Source organism: Protobothrops mucrosquamatus, unplaced genomic scaffold (assembly GCF_001527695.2).
Source record: "Protobothrops mucrosquamatus isolate PMUCROS unplaced genomic scaffold, P.Mucros_1.0 scaffold33, whole genome shotgun sequence".
Taxonomy (NCBI): domain Eukaryota; kingdom Metazoa; phylum Chordata; class Lepidosauria; order Squamata; family Viperidae; genus Protobothrops; species Protobothrops mucrosquamatus.
In genome coordinates, this window is record NW_015386417.1 from 1,952,472 (window position 1) to 1,974,837 (window position 22,366).

Below are 22,366 nucleotides of genomic sequence, written 5' to 3' on the forward strand. Positions count from 1 at the left end.
AGATCCAACCTAGAACTAAGGAGAAATTTTCCTGATACTGAAAACAATTTGCCTTCAGAAGTTGTGGGGGCCCCACTACTGGAGATTTTTACGAAATTAGACAGCTATTTGTCTGGAATGAAATGAGATCTCCTGTTTGGTCATAGAGTTGGACTAGAAGACATCTAAGGTTCCTTCCAACTCTGTTACTCTGTATTCTGCTAGTGGTATTTTTGTGCACATGACTAGGAACATATGCAAAAGCCAGCTGGATCTATTTCTGCTTTTCTGTTGACTATGGAATATCTATCTGAGAGAGACTGAATTACCAAAACTAGATATGATTTTCATATATAGATTGACCGTGACAGAATTCCATCAGTTTTGTTTAATAAATGGCCAAATTTAAGCAGATTTTCAGTGTTCTGAAAATGCCTATACCCAGTAGAATATTTGCTCTGTCTTTCATCTCTGGGGAAAGTCAATCCAAAAAGTTATTTATTTATCCAATTTTTATGGACAAGTACCTCATTTGGTTAATGGAATGCCATCAGTGGTCTGAAAATGTTGCCCAAGAGGCATATCCCAATTTTTATTAGAATGCACAATGTAACTTGTTCTCTCTTATTCCATGTTGTTAAGAAAAGAAAATTTAATCAAGACTCATTAATAATTTAATTCTAATAGTATTTTAATGAAACACACATTAAGAATTAAATATCAAAATTCAGATGATTATCTGTAAAACATGTATCAATTAGAAAGAGATTGTCTGCCCGTACAAAATTAGAAAATGAATGTGCAAAGCAGACAGTCACTATTCCCTGAAAGCAATTCTTTTTCTTACTCTGACTTCATGAATTCCATTCTTTACTGTTACATTTAAAAGTATAATTTTATCCTTGTTACAAAATATGGGAATATTTATTTTTTGATATTATGATTGGAGAATGAGACAGGGATTGTTGATTCTTGGAGTATTTGATTTTATAAGGCATGTTGGAATATTTTTTAAAATCTCTTGCCTCTCTCAGTTGCTATTATTTTAATGAGCAGAAAAAAAGATTCTGTAGAAGAGATGGACAAGACAAATATGCAGAAGATTCTGTACATGTTATCTACACTGGTGTGAAGAGATTGCAGAGGAATTTTTTGGCAATTCAATTCTTCACAGAAATGAACTGGATGCTATATTGCGGTTCCACAAGTAACAAAAACAAGAAAGCAATGGCACAATGCAGAAGAGGGCTTATATTTGGACATAGTCCATGTACAACTCTTTGCACACTGGAAAATGTTCAGTAATATTCCAAGATCCTAGACAGACAGTGCTCTACCATTTTAGGTTGCATTAAGAAAACAATAAATACATTTATAAGAATAACAACTAAGAATACAAGAGCTGCATAAACACCACTTTCATCCTGAGATTTTGTCTTCTTAGTGATAGTGAACATTCTGAGCTTTGAAAATGTAATTTATGTAAAAAGGTAGATTACAACCATTTAAAATGGCACACATTTGCTTTTAGATTGTCATACTTAAGTACAAAATGCTTTGTAGTTTTACTTGCAAAAATTAATCATTTCAGATTTGATCAAATCCAACAACAGATTGCAGTGCATCTCTGTGTCATGACATTTTATCTTGGGTTTCAACAAAGAGAAGGAGGCTGAATATCAGTGGAGAAATAATTGTCCAATGAAAGATAGGGTTCCTTGAAATCCCTTATAAAATAAATACAAAGAGAATATCACCAAAACATTATTTTCCTTGGAAAACTCAATAAAAAGCTATACAGTTTCTCTTTTAGCCTAAAGATTTAAAAAATGCAGAACATTGTTCATTCTAAGCTAGCATCTCCTCTACTATCAAATCTGTGGTTGGTTCATATGTAAGTCTGTAAAATATTGTTTTTTTAAAGATCTTTGCATAAATTGTGCATGTTTTTGGATATATGATGAAATAAACTTTAATTTATGTGCTTGGTGATCTTTGTAGGGAACAAGGATGTATTTAATAGAATAATTCTGATTTAGCAACACTCCATTTATTTCTCTCCCAAGATTTTCTGTTTTTCTCTGATTTTTAGATGGCATTAAAAAACTTAAAACCATATTAAAATATTTTAGGCCTTTTTTTTTTTACAAATTTTATGCATCTCTTATCTCCAACAACATACTATGTAGCTGACCTCAATCATAGAGGTTTGGTTTTGAAGAAAGCATGTGATTATGGGCTACAAATTGTCTTTCCCAGCTATAAAACATGAAACCATTGCTGCTTAATTAATTATTAGATATTCAAATAAAATAAAGATGTGGAATTCTTAGTGCTCTCCAAGCCTGATTGTTTGCATGCAAACATTTCATTACCCGCTTAGATAACTTCATCAATGTGAGTCACCAATGATTTTATTTAGTTGGCTAATGAAATATCTGTAAGAAAACAACCAAACTCAGAGAGCACTCCACAGTTCAACCCTGAGCTATAAATATTCTCTTTTATTGAAACTAAAAATGACAAATCTACGATCCTAATGCACCCTCTGATTCTCACCGTAATTCTGTGCAGGTGTCCTCATTTCAAAAGCCCTTTATAGACAATAATTGTGGGAAATGTCAATGAGTGGGTAAAGTAGAAGAATTAGAGAAGGGGATGTTATAAACAGAGGGACTGTCATAAAGAAAGAAAAAGGAGCATTAGAAAGAGAGAGAGAAAAGAGGTTTTACAACCCAGTTTGAGCTCCAGCATCCATCTCTTCTGGCATTGGCTATCATAAACTGTTCTCCCCTCTACCAAAATAGGAATGCATGGCTTGACAGAAGTGCCCTCCATTCTGAAGCAAAAACATACCTTGGGCTACACTGTCAAACATTTGCCAAACTGCAACTTTAGGATACCTCTTCCATGGAGCTGGAGAATCTGGTTATACTCTTTGGGCATGGCATGGAAACCAGGCTTTGGAAGTTGGTTGTCATAGTAGTGATGACTTATGGGGACGCCTGCTATGCTTTTGGAGAAAGGCCAAAACCCATACAGCTTCACATTCTCACAGAGTTCCACTGCTGCACTGGTGATCATGAAGCCAGAAGACAGCCGATAGGCTTTGACACCCTTAGTTCTCCAGAATTGAGCAAGACTTTTGAGATACCTTGGATAGAAAAATATGGCCTTCTGCTTCGCACTGAACTCTTTCAGGGTGTGATGCACTTTGAAAGATGCTGCTGTGTTGCTTCTAAAGGAAAAAGCAGGTAGCAAAAGGAAAGCTTCTCCATAACTTGCAATGTTTTCCAGGAAGGTGGCCTTCTGATCATTCAGTCTGTTATATCTGGTCATAAGAGCAAAGAAACTGGATGTGGATATGTGCTAAAAATGCAGAGCACCTACCTTAAGCAGCAGTAGTTTAACTGTAGACAGGCAGACAGAACGAGCTTACAGTTTATTTAAATTTACCAGTATTTAGTTTGTAGACAAAGTGAGCCACTTTTAACAAAATGACTATGCAAATTTTGTTTTGTGGAGAATCTATTTCCCCCTTTTCCTTTTGGTTCCTATGTTCAGTCAATGCATAACATAAAAGTAGCTACAGCACTGAAGCAAAACCTTAAGGAGCATTGAGAGACAAGAAAGCCCATTGCCACTTTTTAGATAATGGTTTTCATTATTCGAATACTTTCTTGATCTCATAGAGATGGAGACATTTGTGGGAACAAAAGCTATACTTTTCCAACAGTGACAAACATAAGAGGTCTCTCTTTGCATTAGCCTGCCTTTTTAAGAGGGAGTTTGGGACCATAAATGAAGCCAGTAGAACTGAGAAGCCATGGTGATGATGATGACACACTAGTGAGCTTCTGGGATGTTTAGCCTAATAATTAAACACAGATTGCAAATAATACCACAGTTATACTCACTTCTGAGCTATAATGCTTGGGTTAATAGTTACAAGGTTTGTCTTATTGCCAACATCTTGACTGACACTTCCACTGGTTGGGGGAAGGTTGCACCTGTAATTTTACAAAAGGTATTTAGATTCCACTCCTATTTTTCTATTATAGCAGTCAGATTTCTCTCAAGTATTAAAAGGTACATTAATTTTACCAAATCAGGCACTATCCATCTTCTAGCCAGTTGAATTCTGAGAATTGTAATTTCATCACTTTTATAGTCTCATCACTGCATGTGAAGGATTGTATTTCTAAGGCTTATTCTAAATATGCCTTTAAGGAATTAATGGAATCTATGTTTCGGTATGCTGAAAATGTATCATATTTGAGGCTCAAAATTATGAATCCTAATTAACTTACAGCATTCCTTCCATAAAATGGGATGATGACCAATTATTCAGATGGATTTGAAATGACTAATTTATGTATCTACTAAAAATGAGTAACAGGTACCATGTTATCCCTATTGTCAGCCTTTCAAAAGGAAAATAGATGGAACAGCGGTAATTCTTCAGATGTAAGGTTGTTCTTAAGTCCAGTTATGTTTGCAACAAGCTACAATGGAAGTACTTCAACAGATCATTTGGGGATAGAAAATTGTGGAGAGGGAAGTCTACATTCACTAGAAAACCTCAGTATTAAGCTCACCTCAACACATGTATGGATCTCTGACCTCAACACATGCATGGATCTCTGACCTCAACACATGTATGGATCTAATGAAGCAGATTTCATTACATAGCAATAAAAAAGCAAATATAGCAAAATAACCCAACTTAACCTTTGCTTGCTATTCCACTTAGAACTGACCATATTGTATACTGAACATCTAAACTCCAGCACAATCAACTGGTACTGAAAGGCGGGGACAAACTGTTATTTTTGCAGTTAATGATCTTTATATTCTTTTACAACATGTTCCTTCATCTTCTAGATATGTTAGGCTATAACTCCAGCCATCCATAGCCAACATGACCACATTGGAAAAGGCTGGTTCACTCCCTTTCTTATTAATGGGCTGCAGTGAGTTGATTATCATACTTAAAATTTCTCACCTAAACACAAAGTCAGATTTATCAATTTCAGCTCCACAATTAGAACTCTTGAGATTTCCTCCATTTCCAACAACTGCACACTGCTTGAAAGGAAAATCCAGAGGCTGAGACTGAAAACAAGAGACAGTGACAGACTGTGTCAGAGTTTAAAAGGGCAAGGGTATGCACTTCTTTTCTTATTTAAAGTAGTTACTGAATGATGAAGATAGATCATTATGTCTATTGCTGGTGAGTATAAGTCTCCTATCTTTAAACTCCCAATATTTTCCAGGGGCCAAATAATTCTGGGTACACACATTGAACTAAGAATTTTTTTTTAATTTAATCATGGTTTGTTGAAATGTCATTGCAAAGCCATAAACATGGTCTACAACATTATAATAGCAGCATTTATATACCAATCAAGACTAAAGTATATAAGGGTTTAACATGAAATGTGAATCCAGTCAATGAATGGATATCCTCCTATAGTGTATCTCCATAATTTCTTACCATATGTGCTTTCTAAAATGCTAGAACATGAAGTATGAAGCAATTTTACATTTGAGTCATTGTATTTTGCCTAATCATGTCTTTCAAGCTGACAATAGTTTCTCAAGCAAGAGACATTCTCCAGTTCTGGTGAGATGGGATTGGACTTCACATCTGACTAGAGCTGAATAGAGTAGAATTTAATTTTTTTAACTATTCTTGTCAAAGTTGAACTAAAAAATATTTTTTCTCTACCTTTTTTTGGTCTTATACTGTTTTGTTTATGATATCATCAGAGCTCTTCTTACCTCTGGCAACATCTGAAATATGTCCTCTGTAATATGGATGGTTTTTTTATTGTCCACTTCATAAGTCATGTTGCTTCCCAATGGGGTATTATTTTGAGAAGCAATAAAATTATGCACAGCATCACAGCATGAAGCAAGCTCTGCCCTAAAGTTCATAATAAAAATGAAAGATCAGTATAATGAGTTTAGTAGAGATATCAATATGATGATAATCATTATCAAATAAAATTAACTTCTGATTCATATTGTTTATTATTATAAACATGCATGAATGTCCCCAACAAGACATTCTTGAGATAAGTTGGATTTCAATTCATATAATTCATCCAGTTTGGCCAACAAAGGCTAGCTGAGGATTTTAAGAGTTGGAATGCAACATATTTTTGAGGACATCATGGTGAAGAAGGTTCACCAAGAACTTTTCTGGATTACTGAGCTTTATACTTTATTTTCAAGCAATGAAACACCAAAGTTATTTTGTTATTTACTGCCTTGTCGTGGTGAAGGGGCTTGCGTAACTCAATGAAGCTATAAGTTATGCTGTGCAGGGCCACCCATGGCCAGGTCATAGCAGAGAATTCTGACAAAATGTGATCCACTGGAGAAGGAAATGGCAAACCACTCCAGTATCTTTGCCATGAAAACCCCATGGACAGTACTAAAAGGAAAAAAGATATGATGCTGGAAGATGAGCCCCTCAGGTTGGAAGGTGTCCAATATGCTACTGGGGAAGAGCAGAGCGCTAGTACTAGTAGCGCCAGAAAGAATGAAGCGACTGGGCCAAAGCCTAAAGGACGCTCAGCTGTGGATATATCTGGTGGTGAAAGGAAAATCCTATGCTGTAAAGATCTTTTCTCCATAGGAACCTGGAATGTAAGATCCATGAATCAAGGCAAGCTAGACGTAGTCAAACAAGAGATGACAAGACTGAACATTGACATCTTAGGAATCAGCGAACTAAAATGGACAAGAATGGTGAATTTAACTCAGATGACCATCAGGTATACTACTGCGGGCAAGAATCCCTCAGAAGAAATGGAGCAGCCTTCATAGTCAATAAAAGAATAGGAAAAGCAATACTGGGATACAATCCCCAAAATGACAGAATGATCTCAGTTTGAATCCAAGGCAAACCATTCAATATCACAGTAGTCCAAATCTATGACCCAACCACTGGTGCTGAAAAGGATGAAATTGACCGGTTCTATGAAGCCCTACAGCACCTTATAGAATTAACACCAAAAATGATGTCCTTATCATCATGGGGGATTGGAATGCTAAAGTAGGAAGCCAAAAGATAACTGGAATAACAGGCAAGTTTGGCCTTGGAGTACAAAATGAAGCAGGGCATAGGCTGATAGAATTTTGTCAAGAGAATACGATGGTCATAACAAACACTCTTTTCCAACAATCCCAAGAGACGGCTCTACACATGGATATCACCAGATGGTCAACACAGAAATCAGATTGACTATGTGCTCTGCAGCCAAAGATGGAGAAGCTCTATACAGTCAGTAAAAACAAGACCAGGAACTGACTATGGCTCAGATCATGAGCTTCTTGTTGCAAAATTTAGGCTTAAATTGAAGAAAGTAGGGAAAAACACTAGGCCACAGGTATGAACTAAATCGTATTCCTGATGAATATACAGTAGAGGTGACAAATAGATTTAAGGAATTAGATCTGATAGACAGAGTGCCTGAAGAACTATGGACGGAGGTTTGCAACATTGTACAAGAGGTAGCAACTAAAACCATCCCCCCAAAAAAAGAAATGCAAGAAAGCAAAATGGCTGTCTGAGGAAGCTTTGCAAATAGCTGAGGAAAGAAGGGAAGCTAAAGGCAAAGGAGAAAGAGAAAGATACACCCAATTGAATGCAGAATTCCAGAGAATAGCTAGAAGAGATAAGAATACCTTCTTAAATGAACAGTGCAAAGAAATAGAAGAAAACAACAGAATAGGAAGGACCAGTGATCTCTTCAAAAAAATTAGAGATATGAAGGGAACATTTCGTGCAAAGATGGCCATGATAAAGGACCATAATGGCATGGACCTAACAGAGGCAGAAGAGATTAAGAAGAGGTGGCAAAACTACACAGAAGAACTATACAAGAACGAGCATAACGTCCCAGATAACCACGATGGGGTGGTCACTGACCTTGAACCAGACATCCTAGAATGTGAAGTGAAATGGGCCTTAGGAAATCTGAGCAACAACAAAGCTAGTGGAGGTGACAGTATTCCAGCTGAGCTATTCAAAATCTTAAAAGATGATGCAGTAAAAGTACTACACTCAATTTGCCAACAAATTTGGAAAATTTGGAAAATCAACAGTGGCCACAGGATTGGAAAAGGTCAGTTTACATTCCAGTTCTAAAGAAAGGCAATGCCAAAGAATGTTCAAACTATCACACCATTGCACTCATTTCACATGCTAGTAAAGTTATGCTTAAAATCCTACAAGCTAGACTTCAGCAGTATGTGGGTCGAGAACTACCAGAAGTACAGGCAGGATTTTGAAGAGGCAGAGGAACTAGAGATCAAATTGCCAACATACGCTGGATCATGGAAAAAGCTAGGGAGTTCCAGAAAAACATCTACTTCTGCTTCATTGACTATGCTAAAGTCTTTGATTGTGTGGATCACAACAAATTGTGGCAAGTTCTTAAAGAGATGGGAGTACCAGACCATCTTATTTGTCTCTTGAGAAACCTATATGTGGGTCAAGAAGCAACAGTGAGAACTGGACACGGAACCACTGATTGGTTCAAAATTGGGAAAGGAGTCCGGCAAGGCTGTATTCTGTTGCCCTGCCTATTTAACTTATATGCAGAGCATATCATGAGAAACGCAGGGCTAGATGAATCAAAAGTTGGAATTAAGATTGCCGGGAGAAATATCAACAACCTAAGATATGCAGATGATACCACTCTAATGGCAGAAAGTGAAGAGGAACTAAAGAGCCTCTTGATGTGGGTGAAGAAGGAGAGTGCAAAAGTTGGCTTGAAACTCAACATTAAGAAAACCAAAATCATGGCATCTGGCCCTCTCAATTCCTGGCAAATAGATGGAGAAGAAATGGAGGTAGTGACAGATTTTATTTTCCTGGGCTCCAAGATCACCTCAGATGGGGACTACAGCCAAGAAATTAAAAGACGCTTGCTCCTGGGGAGGAAAACTATGGCAAATCTAGACAGCATACTAAAAAGCAGAGACATCACCCTGCCAACAAAAGTACATATAGTCAAGGCCCTGGTTTTTCCAGTTGCAATGTATGGATGTGAAAGTTGGACCATAAGAAAGGCTGAGCGACAAAGAATTGAGGCCTTTGAACTATGGTGCGGGAGAAGATTCCTGCGAGTCCCTTGGACTGCAAGGCATTCAAACCTGTCAGTCCTAGAGGAGATCAACCCCGACTGCTCCTTAGAAGGCCAGATCCTGAAGTTGAAACTCAAATACTTTGGCTACTTAATGAGAAGGAAGGACTCACTGGAGAAAGGCCTAATGCTGGGAAAGATTGAGGGCAATAGAAGAAGGGGATGACCGAGAATGAGGTGGCTGGATGGAGTCACTGAAGCAGTAGGTGTGAGCTTAAATGGACTCCAGAAGATGGTAGAGGACAGGAAGACCTGGAGGAATGTTGTCCATGGGGTCGCAATGGGTCGGACATGACTTCGCAATTAACAACAACAACAAAGGTCTGTGTACTTATTTTTTTTAATAAGAGATGGATATATTTCTGGTCAAATACCAGGATTACTGGACAACATTGAGAAAATACTATTGCTGCAGACTTTGTTTTGGAATTCTTCAAAGAAGAATTCTTGTCCAGTTAAGGAAAGCACATGGCAGAAAAAATTGATTAGATATAAATAGAACTTAACTGATAATACCAATTTCACATCTCATTTTTATTAATAAGTTTATTAACATAAAGACTAGAGCAGATTCAGCTTAGTAATATGTTCAGATTTAAAGTACAAAGTACTCTTAAGATTCTGGGCAAAACGTTACGTATCTATACAGTTAGGATCTGACCATTTTGCACAGTGGGGTGCTTTTTTTGTACTTAAAAAGGCTTCTTGTTATTTTTAATATTCAAATAAATTCAGCCATGATAGCAGATAAGTCACAAAATGTAACTCCCCTACTTTAATATTATCTATAGCGTTTAGATATTTTAAAAACCTGCTTTTTAATTACAATTTTATAGTGCAAGGCCTTTTAAGTGTGAAGGCACTGGATTGAATAATATGAAACTCAGTTGATCTAATCTGAAGCTTTTGATGAAGCAATCCACTTTGTTGCTATAGGATGTAGAGGTAGAAGGTCAACTCACAGAGAATCCATTTTGAAGTTCAGCTTGCTGAAGTATTTCAGAATTATCCCATGGTAATTACCCCTGGATAAATTTATATATAGGAATTAAATTTATATATAGGAATTATTTGTTGTTACATTTTATTCATAACCTCGCTAAAAACCCAAGGTTATTTATATTTAGGGCACATGATGTTCCAAAGGACTGGGATCATGGAAGAGAGGCTCTTCTCCTGGACCCTGCTAGCTGGGATTCCTTGACTGACAGGGATCTGCAGCATGCCTTCTCTGACACGGTGTTCTTTAAGTAACCAGGACTCATGCTATGCATGGCTTTATAGATAAAATAGGGAATAATTTTTTAAAGATTTTAATAATGACACAGCCATAAATATATTTGGTTTTTAATTGGTTTTATAGGGGAAATGTTTTTTGTGTTGTTTTTTAATATGCTGTGAGCCGCCCTGAGTCCCGTGGGGAGAAGGGCGGCATAGAAATCAGTGAAAATAAATAAATAAATAAATAAATGGCTTTATAGATAATAACCAATATCTTGAATTGCACCCAGAAAAAGCAGCTGCCAATGCAGCTCATGGAACAGCAGTGTAACATTGGCCACTCTAGGGGCCCCAAAAATTCCCTGCACTGCTGTACTATGCACAAGTTGAAGCTTCCGAATGCTTTTCAAGGTTAGCCCCATGTAGAGCACTTTGCAGTAATCCAAGTGTGAGATGACCAGGACTTGAATGACTGAGCACAAGGACTCCTGATCCAGAAAGGCCACAATTGGCATACCTCCTGAAGTTCTGCAAAGGCTCTCTTGCTTTTGAGCAGAAATCACGAGTCTAGGAGAACCTTCAAGTTGGATCCATCTGGAGTAGTAGTGCCACCCCATCCAGAATTAAAGATGTCAGAGTTCTGGATCTTGGAGTCCCATGCATCTAAAACCATTCAGCCTTGCCAGGGTTCAGCCAAAGCCTCTGTCCCCCATCCAGGCCCCCACAGCCTCCAGGCACCTCGTGATGATCTCCCTGTCTAACTCCCTCACAATAATCATTACGCAACAGCAGTTACTACTTTATAATAAATCCTCCAAGGAAGAAAATAGGGTGCACAATGTGTTACAAATTAGGAAAGAGATTTTTATGAAATATTTTAATTCTGTAAGGCTTTACTTACCCTATTACTACCCCGAAGAGCATAGTTCAAAGGAGCCAATACATATATGGAAAAATCATGATTTTTTTTTATTCATTATTAATACTATTTCATTCATTATTCAGTCATTTATTTATTTGATTATTAAAAAATTTATATAGTCACCTATTTTTTAACCAACTCTGGGCGGTTCCTAATCAAAAGCTAAAACATCACATACAATCATATTAAATCTATGAAACTAAACACACTAAAATGTTAAAAACAAAAACCTGGCATCAAGTCAAATTTCTAACATTCAGTCATCTAATCTTATCCCAGTGTTTGGGGGAAAAGTCAGGTCTTCAAAGGCTTTATGAAAGGCTAACAGGGTAGAGGCTTGCTAAACTTCAAGAGGGAGAGGGTTCCATAGGGCAGAGGCTGCTACAGAAAAGGCACACTTCCTAGCTCCCATCTGATGGCAATATTTAAGGGAAGGGAATAGAAGTGTGTGCACCCTATCTGACCTAGTAGGATGGGTAAATTTAGGGAATTAAGAGTTAATGATTTAAGGAAAAGTGATCCCACATACAAACTGGCCATGTGCCATATAGGCTTTAAAGGGGATGACCAACACCTTAAATTGCATCCAGAAAAACCTGGAAGCCAATACAGCTCATGCAACAAAGATGTTACATGGGCAAATCTAGGGCCCACATTAGTGTATGCACTTCTGCATTGTGAACCAGTTAAAGTAGAATTTTTTTTAATTTTTTTAAAAAAAGGAGTCCCCAATGATTTTACTCTGCTAGTTGTTGCCAGCTATAGGAGATGGTGCTCATCTCCGTTTCAGGGCCATTGAGCCAGCGCTGTCCAAAGACATTTCCGCAATCATGTGGCCAGCATGACTTCACAGAGCACTGTTACTTTCACACCAAAGTGGTCCCTATTTATCTACTCACATTGCATGCTTTTGAACTGTTGGATTGTCAGGAGCTGGGGCAAGAATGGGAGCTCATCCTGTTGTGTGGCCCTCAGGTCTCAAACCTGGGCTACCAGCTTTCTGGTTGACAAGCCCGGTGTCTTAACTGCTGAGCCACTGCTGTGGAGGGCATTGCAGTAATCCAAGTACAAATTCTACTATATTTTGTGCAATGTTTTCATGTTAAATCTGCATTTTACGAAGTACATTTATGTAAAAAAGAGAACTGTGTACTGCTGTATGCAAGAATCTGGTTTTGCCAAAGTTTTGAATATCAGTTAAAATGTCTCTGTGGTGTATAATATTCAGAAGCAAAGCTATTCCCAACCCAGAGAGCATTATTGCAATATAACCAGAAATGGCCCAATATTTTTTAAAATTAGAAACTAATACAAAAGATTTCTGATTAATTTTATGCTTCATCTAATGAGGTAAATGCAATCAAGCAGTATTATGTTAATACTATGCATCAGTGGGACAAGAGACAACACAAGAATATTTGTTAAAATATTCCTTCCTCATTTCTTGATGAATACAATTGTGCCAAAATAAATATTGGTAATGTTTTGATTTTAGCGCCTATAATCACTCGACACTCACAAGTTCATCGAAGCCTAGCACGCCACAAGCAATTCCTTCAACAGACACATTGGCCTAGAACCAACCTATGAACCCTGAGAATTCAAATCAATCTCACAACTAATGAGCAACAGCACCAACCTTCAACCAAACCCCCAACCCCCCAACCAGCACTTCACCTCCCAATGACCCTCCCCATCACAAGACCCATCACAAGACTCTCACCTGACATGACCCACAACTGACAAGAACCGTCACTAGACCCTCACCTGAAGTAACCCTCCCATCACAAGACTTACTGACCACTCTTATAATCAGAAGAACACCAACACTGACATTCCCTAGATTCCACTGAAAATGTTACCTTGACTGGTAAAAAAATGTTCAGAAGCCTCCAACAAGCTCAGAGAACAAACCTCCTCTCTGTTTAATGAAGAGAAGGACGAGGGGAGACATGATAGCAGTGTTCCAATATCTCAGGGGCTGCCACAAAGGAGAGTCAAGCTAGTCTCCAAAGCGCCTGAAGGCAGGACAAGAAGCAATGGATGGAAACTAACCAAAGAGAGAAGCAACCTAGAACTAAGGAGAAATTTCCTGACAGAACAATTAATTATTGGAACAACTTGCCTCCAGAAGTTATGGATGCTCCAATACTGGAAGTTTTTAAGAAGACATTGGACAACCATTTGTCTGAAATGGTATAGTGTTTCCTGCCTAAACGGGGTTGGACTAGAAGACCTTCAAGGTCCCTTCCAACTCTATTGTATTGTATTGTATTGTATCATATCATATCGTATTACTTATAGCAATATAAAAATATTTCTTTCAAGTCAGAATCAGTATCTTCCTGGGCATATTTATGTAGTTTTCTTAGCAGCAATATGAAACTGCTTTGCAGCTGCCATTTTCTGAGGTGTTTTCATTTTTATTTTTTCTCAGTCCCAAAGTTTTGGGGTTTTCTATGATCCCCATTCAAATGCTATCAGGCTTGCTTAGCTTTTGGAGACCAGCTGAGCACAGTCAAATGCTGCCCCTGCTGAGATTGGTTACCTACAAAGCTTTATTTTAAAAATACTTTATGTAGGAATTAAAGATTAGTGTCTAAATTCAGATCACAAAAAGAGACCAGCTATACGACACAGACTCTCTGTACTATAAAAATTACAGTAGCTTTCCCCAAGGGATCATGACTGGATAGCATACTTTTAAATAAATGGATCTGGTGCATGTTGTATAAATCGAACTGCAGAAGCTACCATTGTAATTATGAAACAAGATATAAAGATTCTATTTGGAAAGGATATATTATGCATATCTTTGATATTACCAGCCAGATAATTAAAGACAATTGGGAAGAGGAAAAGATCATTTGCCATTTGTTCCTCCAGGTCTAAGCAGATTATTACAAGGCTATTGGGAATGTATGCCTGAATCTTAACAAATGTAAATTAGCTATGGATGATTATAATAAATTATAGTTACTTTTTATTGAAATGCTTATATTTTATGTATGTACTGTATGTATGTATGCATGTATGCATGTATATATATATTTACAGTATCTAACTCATATAGCCACCAATCTCCCAAGCAAATGATTCTGGACAGCATACAACAAAACTAAACACGTTTGGAATTTTGATATATATTTATGTATATACAAATATATCTGTATCTTTTAAAAAAATTATAACTTTCTGTGGTATTTATTTTTGTTTTATATTCAGTTAATAAAAACATTAAAAAAAATAAAAGCTACTACCCTGAGTGTTTAAAATATGTGCATTCAAAAGTATATGTAGGTATGAAGCGCTGGCTGTCCATATCTCTCACAAATGAAGACAAATATACGTGTCCAAGGATAATGTTGCAGGATCCAATTTGAGTCAGTCACTGGGCCAAAGGTTTATTTGTCCAAGCTTTTGGGCTCATGCTGGAAGTTTCCTGATGATTGGCTCCAACATGGGTCTGAAACTTTAGAAAAATAATTTTTTGCTTCCGGTGACTGATTCAGATTTGATCTTGTATATGCGGGAATCGGCAAGATTGCTGTCCAAATAGGACATTATGCTTGTATCAAATAAGCATTAATCAACCCATTTATTTCCAGTTCCATTTTTCTTGATTTGAGCCTACAGTATTTGAGGAAATTATAAATTACTTAAGGCAGTGAACACAAATAATACTCCTTTCTCCTCCTGTTTTCCCCAAAACAACAACCCTGTAAGGTGGGCTGATAAAGAATGACCGGCCCAAAGTCATCTAGATGGCTTTCATGCCTAAGACAGGTCAAAAGTAGATTTTGGCACCAGGCAGAGATGTTTTTATTCTTTCAGTACTTCTAATACTAATATTTATTTATTTTGCATTGGAGTCTTTTAATAAACCTTATTTCCATTGTTTCAGGTTTTCCAACTAACAAATATTTAATCTGATTAATTGATACATTTGAACACCAGTTTGGTCCAGTGACTAAGTTTGGTCTGATAGTTATTAGGAATCTGTATTTTCTGATTTGGCTCATAATATCAATAGATATAGGCTCATAAGGTGTTCTAGAAAAATGTTTTCTTTTGAAGAGCAATACAGAATCCCTTAAATCAGATACATTGAAAATGTTTCTGGAATTCTGCAGTACATTTCAAATCACCTGCTCCTAAATCAAGTTTTTCTTAGCAACTGTTGTTGCATATACCTATTAACATATCTTTCTGCCATAATAGTTGTCTCCTTTTATTTCCACTGCAGCTTTAGCCTAGAATTACAGCATTTGTATTTAGGCCAACAACATAAACAAAAATGTAGGCTAATTAGCAGGCTGTGTATTTCAACTGAGAATTGATTTGTCACCACAGATGGTGACAGATGACAGACACCCTCTCTGCTTCAAACTTCCTATTTAAAATGATCTGTCTGGGTTGGTGATTGATGTTAAGCTCTCTGCACACTAACTATTCCATCCTGCTCATTAATTAAATACTGTTTTTTTTATTGAAAGTTGTATGTGGTGCCAAATCCTTGACCATAATCATAGACTACTATGTCTCTCTGTGTGTATATGTGTGTGCGTTTATGAATACTTGTATAAACAGGATGCTCAAACAATTATTTTAGTCCTGATAGTGCCCAACACTGGTTCTGTACATCTCTGCCATTTTATGCCATGCTTTGTTTGATTTGAAGGGGGCAACTATGGCCTATCTATCTCAAGGGAGCCCCTATGCGTGTCAATTATTTTGTATGACTGTTGTCCTATGAAGACGGATTATCACTGCATGAGAAGAATGTAGACCAGAATATGCAACTAATTACATTGGGAGATCAGTAGAAATCAGAAACTTCTCAATCATTCCCAGTTTACCTGCTAGGATCAACCTATCTTACCTGCCATTAACACTCAGTACACCTTTTGTAAAAACATAGAATCTGTTTCTTCCACACTTCTAGAGACACTTTCTGGACTCTGAACCCAAACTTCCCAGAGGATTGTTTGGTTAGTTTTCATAATACATTTGGCTCTTTGCAAGTAACACACATATGAGCACATAATATGTATTTGAACTAAAAAATTCCAGGACTACAGTATTTTTTTTAACAGGAAAAGGCTGTTTACTCATATTTATGAAAAGATTAGAAGGCTTGCTATTCTCTGTTTTTTCAAAGAAAGATCCCAGTAAAATTTTAATGTCTAGTTTCTGAAAATTATAAAAAGGAAAAGCACTGAGGAAAGACAGCTACATGGAAGCAGATACTTGTCATAAGATACTTTCTCACAGAATCATTGACAATTCAGTTGATTACACATGCAGAAATGAAAATATGCCTATTTTGTATTTCAGTTCCCCGGTTACTGACAGAAAATAAAAGGCTTGGGTTTGGAATCTTTATACTGTATCATATTTGAATTACAAGAAGTACTATATAGAATATTTTTTAAAATCTGCTTTTTAAATTGTTATTTTTATTTTTGACCTGGACATTGCTTTCAAAACTAGTTACTTGCTAAAAATTTATTTGTGTTATATATGAGTTATAAATAAATCAGGAGGTATACGGTATATGGAAGTGGGAGCGCTTTTAAGTCTTGGCAAGGTGATTTGGAATTGCTTTGTGTCTAAGATGGGACTAGAACTCAAAGTTTCCCAGTCTAGCCTGCTACCTTAACCACTATGTCAAACTGGTCTCATTGTAATGCATACTCTTTTTCACATTTTATACATCGCCCTTTAAAATATTAGCTTCTATTGTTTATTGTCCACCCCATAAAATGCAGTGTAATATTTCCTACAGCTTCAGGCATCAGCAGGCTTGGATCCGGCCACAAGATGTTGAATGCTATTAAATAGCCTTCTCCAACCTGAAAACTTAAGAGTTGTGCTATGGCTCCATCTCCCCAAATTCCTATATTACCTAAGAACTACCTAAGCCGTTTCCCAAACTCATCCGGAGAATATAATACTGAAGGAGGCTTTACAGGAGGCTTCTTTTCAAAAGACTGAAAAGATGAGCAAATACTCATCCATTCTAAGACACTTTTGCAATATTTTGAGCAGTAAGAACCAGCCAAAGCACATGCATACTGAAATTAGTTTGACTTTCAAGTTCTTAGGTTTGGTATGTTCAACAAAATATAACAGGGCCGCATCACCTTTGACAGCCATCCTAGAGCAAAATTCTTTCCAGTTCAACATCCTGCCTTCCACAAGGCTAGTTCGGAAACAGGATGTGGTTGCCAATCCCTTCTCTTAATTCCCTAGCAGTTGATAAGAGCTTTTATTTAAATCTAGAAAGAGCACGTCACAAATATGATTGCTCACTGTTGGCTGGTCTTTGCATGATGCAGAGAATACAAATTGCATTTCTTCAAAGTACCCTGTCTAATTAGTCCATGATTCAGTGTGTTGTGCAAAACCAGAACAAGGATTTATTGACTATTAATATGGGTAAACGTATCATACAAATTGAGCCACTGGTGGCTTTATTGTCCATGATCTTTCTGTTCATTTCCGAAAGGCATTTAAATGGTATCTTTTGGTGAAAAAAACATTTTTAACAAAAAAAGCAAAACAACCTTTTACTAGACAACATTTATTTTAAAAACAAAACAAAGACAAAAAAGCAAGAGATCCTGTTACTGAACATTTCAACCACATTGCTATGTCATTGCAATTTCCTGCCCCTAACAACAGAGTGTGGCCTGCAGCTAAAAATATATATCTGCCTGTCTCTGCTCCACAAAGAAACATATTTGGGCAAAATAAATTTAATATCTAATATAAATACATGTTCACATAAATGTAATATAAGGACATACACTGCTCATATAATAGCATCCTATGTAATATTTCATAGAAGGAAGTATTATCTGTATTGTTAAAAAAAGCTGCAGCCATTAAGCTAATTCTGGTTAATTCTGCAATTCATCCACAAAAATTGAAAGAAAAAGTAGTATTACAGATCATTTCTCTAGTTTTCATACCACTGAAAATTGCCCTAATATAGCACTGTATTCCCAAACTAGTAAAAAAAATGCAAACAGTAGTATACTGTATTTCAAGTTAGAGAGTTAAAAATAAAATTTTATTATTTCAGTATATCATAGTTTCATTAAAGTTCTTCTGCAGATGATTCTGCAGAATTAAGAAAACAAGAGACTAAGTTTATGTGTTACACTAGCTAGTTCCACAGATTCAATGGGGCTCATTTCCAAATTCCCTTACCTGAATTTGGCATATTCTTGTGGCCTTCTATTCCAGGTACAGTTTTGTAATTTATCAACTATTTGCAAATAATAATCTTCAGAATATCTAAAAGAAAAAGAATTAAACACATAGCAATGAAACAGAGTTATATTAACGTTTCTTTCCCAACATCTGATGAAATAGACATATAGAGTTGAAAGGATGTGCTTGCTAAGAAAAATCCTGGTCTCCATGGTAAGAGAAAAAAGTTTGCAGTAACCTATTGCAAAGTTTTACTTTCTTTGTGACTTGTTATCAACCTATGAAAATTTATCTTCTTAGGACTGCCATATTGCTTCTAGCTTGCCTACAGTTGCGAGAGGGGAGGGAAGCGGGAAGAGCTTGGGATCCACAGATGTTCCCTATCAGTGTGAGAACAGAAGCTGCTGAAAAGATGTTTTGGGAGTAGAAGTTTTCTTCTCATAACAACTGCTGGAAGATTAATTGGACAGTGTGACCTGAACTGTCAGAGAGGGAGGGAAAGTTTTACTCTTTTAATTATCTGTTTCCCGCCATACTGCCAGAGCTAGCTTTCCTTCTATCTGCCGGTATGGTATGCTTGATTAAAGTTTACATTAGAGATCGCCACTTTGTTGGGCTCTTCAGCCAGGATTTGACATTAAGCTAGCCCTTTTTTCGACTTAATTCTATTAAGTCCTGAGCCCCTACGCCCTTTCTGGTAGCCTCCAGAGGGGTAGTGAAAACTCAGGAGAAGATGCCTGAAATGGAACAACCGGCTGGAGCCAGGTGGGGTCAATCAGTGGGACCCCAGATGGGGCTGAAAGCAGCTTCAGAACCCCACCAGCATCTACATGCCCCAAAGAACAGGTTGAGCGGAAGGAGCCGATCCCAGTCCTGGAATGGACGGGTTGAGCAATCATGTTCAATCAACCCAAATTGGAGAAGCGGTGAGAGGGACTGTGAAAGGCCGCTGAAGCCGAATTTCCATTGTACTACCTTCAACCTGAACTGGGCAGAGAACTGTAGTGGTGGGAACAAAGAACCTCAGAATGGCCAGCACTGAGAGAGCTCTACTTGCCGGTATGTGGCAACCAGTCAGTGGATCAACTGAGGCAAAAGTCCAGCAGCTTGGAGGTCCGAGGAGAGGAGTTGGTCCCACGGCAGGATCCCAGATCCCAGTGGGGGCTTGGTTCCACTCCCAGAGCTGACACCAGTCCCTTCACCCCAGCACTCAGCAGGAGTGGCGGCTGTGGTGGTTGGAGGAGCAGCTACCCTGCAACTGGGGCTGTTTCTGCAGTCCGACCCCAGTCCAGGGCTGAAGGCTCACAGTCTGCTATCGGTGCCTGCTTCTCAACCTGGGCGAATAGACTGGTGACCACCACCAGCCCCTGGGTATGGAGCTCATCCATGGATGTACCTGTATGGCTGAGTTTGGATACTGGAACCCTGGCCCACACCAAAGCTGCCTCTGCTCCAGCCACTGAAAGCAACTTTTGATGGGAACCCCGAGAAACTGGCATTTTTCCTCAACCAAGTCTGGTCCTATTTTGACCGACATGGAGTGGAATACCCTGGTGACAAGGCTCGAGTGGATGTCGTAGTGGCCAGCCTCAAATGAGAGGTGGCAGAATAGGTGACAGATCTCCATGATGAAGATGTTTTTGAGCTGACTCATCCGGATGCATTTTTCTGCAGCCCCAGAGCCCACACAAACCCAACGAGCAGAGACAGAGGCCTGGAATGTCACAGAAATTTCAGAAATACTGAGGAGAAACAGGCCCAACAGAGATTTCAGAAATACTGAGGAGAAGCTGAGGCACTGGCTGTAGAAGCCCCTGGTCCAATACTTCTGAGAGGAACTAAGCCGCAACCTATTTCACCTGTGCCTAGCCCAAAGGATCCCAGACTGGTTCAGTGATGGTAGCAGTTGGCCACCACTGTGGAGCTAGACCTGGCAGTGTACAAAGCCTTGGAAGTTTTGGACTGGTCACTAAGTCAGGAGAGGCGCACCTTAGGGAGAAATCAGCCAGCAGCAGAATCTCTGGTCCCTGTGGGACATCTGGTTGCACCCCCCATGTGCTTCCGCTATGGCCAGGAGGGCCATAGGCCAATGATGTGCCCGGCTCCAACCCCCCAGAGGCTCCCGTAGTCCTGACTCCCTTGAAGCTTAAGAAGAATCCACTTTATGGCTGCCCCAAAGGGGCCTGGCCAGGTTAGCCAAGTGGGGCCCTGGATCTATTGGGAAAAAAACTCCAAGCGAGTAATTATGAGGAAGCAAGGCCTAAGCTCCTCTTTTGAGAGAAATGAGCAGGCTGGGAAGGGGGGGGGGGTTGAGGAAAACCCTTGAGCAGAGCAAGGGAGCGTCAGAGAAGGGGGAGGAACAGCAGCCAGTCCTGAAGGAGTACCGAGACCTCATGGGGGCATTAACCTTAACCGAATGGGTAGATTCGTTCCAACGTGTTTGGAGCGATGGAAAGAAGGCTTTAGCCAAAGCAGCCGAAAGTCAGAAAAAACAAGCAGATAAGAAGCGAGCTCCCCAGGAGGTATTCCATGTAGGGGATAAAGTGTATCATTTATTAAGTATCTTAAGTTGAAACAAACTTGCAAGAAGTTAGGGCGGAGGTACATATATCATAAAAATCATCAATCCGGTAACAGTAAAACTCAAACTACCAAGAATATTGGGTAAAGTGCATCCAGTATTCCACTACAACTTACTGAAACGGTATCGGGGAGACCAATAGGGAAGGCAGCCCCAGCCCCAATAATGGTAGAGGGGAAGCACATTATGAGGTCAAATGAATTCTCGATTCTAGAATCCAGAGGGAAATTACAGTACTTGATCCAATGGGAGGATTATCCATTGTCAGAAACTAGATAGGTAAAAGCTCATCATGTAAAAGCAGATTGTTTGATAACGCAATTCCACACTAAGTACCCTCGGAAGCCGGGGCCTGTGCAAGGGAAAGGTTAATGAGTGATTATGTGTACTCCTTTTTGTTTTCCTCCTCTTTAGGGGTCCAGCCTATCAAGATACGAAGATGTATTTTATTGGGACTGCCATATTGCTTCTAGCATGCCTACAGTTGCGTGAGGGGAGGGGTAAGCTTAGGATCCATAGATGTTCCCTATCAGTGTGAGAGCCGAAGCTGCTGAAGAAATGTTTTGGCGAGCCAAAGGTATCTTCTTATAACAACTACTGGAAGATTAATTGGACAATGTGACCTGAACTGTCAGAGAGGGAGGAAAAGTTTTACTCTTTTAATTATCTGTTTCCCGCCATATTGGCAGAGCTAGCTTTCCTTCTATCCGCCAGTATGTTATGCCTGATTAAAGTTTATATTAGGGATCGTTGTGTCTCCGGTGTTTTACTTCGTTGGGCTTTTCAGCCGGGATTTGACACTTGTATTTTATTTATTTATGTTTATATAGCTGTCCATCTCATAACCAACTGACTCTGACAGCACAGAACAAAATTAAAATAGAACTAAAAGTCTAAAACAGGCGTATCCAATCTTTTGGCTTGCCTGGATCACTTTAAATGAATTGTATATAATATAGTTAATGTATAAAACCGGCCTGTACCACTCGTGCCGGCAGAGGAGGCATTCTGCGGGTCCAGTCAGCCTGATTATTCTGGCTGGTGGGGTCTACCAGGAGGGCCTTCTCTGCTGTTGCTCCTGCCCTCTGGAACATTTTGCCCCCCGTCAATGTGAGGTGGGCCCCAACACTCCTATCTTTTCATAAGACAGGATAAATATAGATAAAGATGTGTGTTTGCCAGTCAGTTTGGCGTACCAGTGGGGAAACAGTGCAATGGGGGTGATTGATTGATTAATATCAGATCCCACTTCTCCTCCACCCCACCCCCCCCCCCCCCCCC

The 22,366-nt window shown here is 38.6% G+C and overlaps 1 protein-coding gene across 1 annotated transcript in view; it reads right to left on the reverse strand.

Moving 5' to 3' along the window:
* Positions 1-2,841: 2,841 nt before the first annotated feature.
* Positions 2,842-22,366, reverse strand: part of ST8SIA6 (ST8 alpha-N-acetyl-neuraminide alpha-2,8-sialyltransferase 6) — a 42,363-nt gene continuing 22,838 nt past the window's right edge. Inside the window, exons 5-9 of the mRNA XM_029283183.1 lie at positions 18,502-18,588; positions 5,764-5,908; positions 4,985-5,094; positions 3,897-3,989; positions 2,842-3,310 (exon numbers count right to left, since the gene is read on the reverse strand). Coding sequence (XP_029139016.1) covers positions 2,842-3,310; positions 3,897-3,989; positions 4,985-5,094; positions 5,764-5,908; positions 18,502-18,588 — 904 coding nt within the window. The remainder of the gene's footprint in view (positions 3,311-3,896; positions 3,990-4,984; positions 5,095-5,763; positions 5,909-18,501; positions 18,589-22,366) is intronic.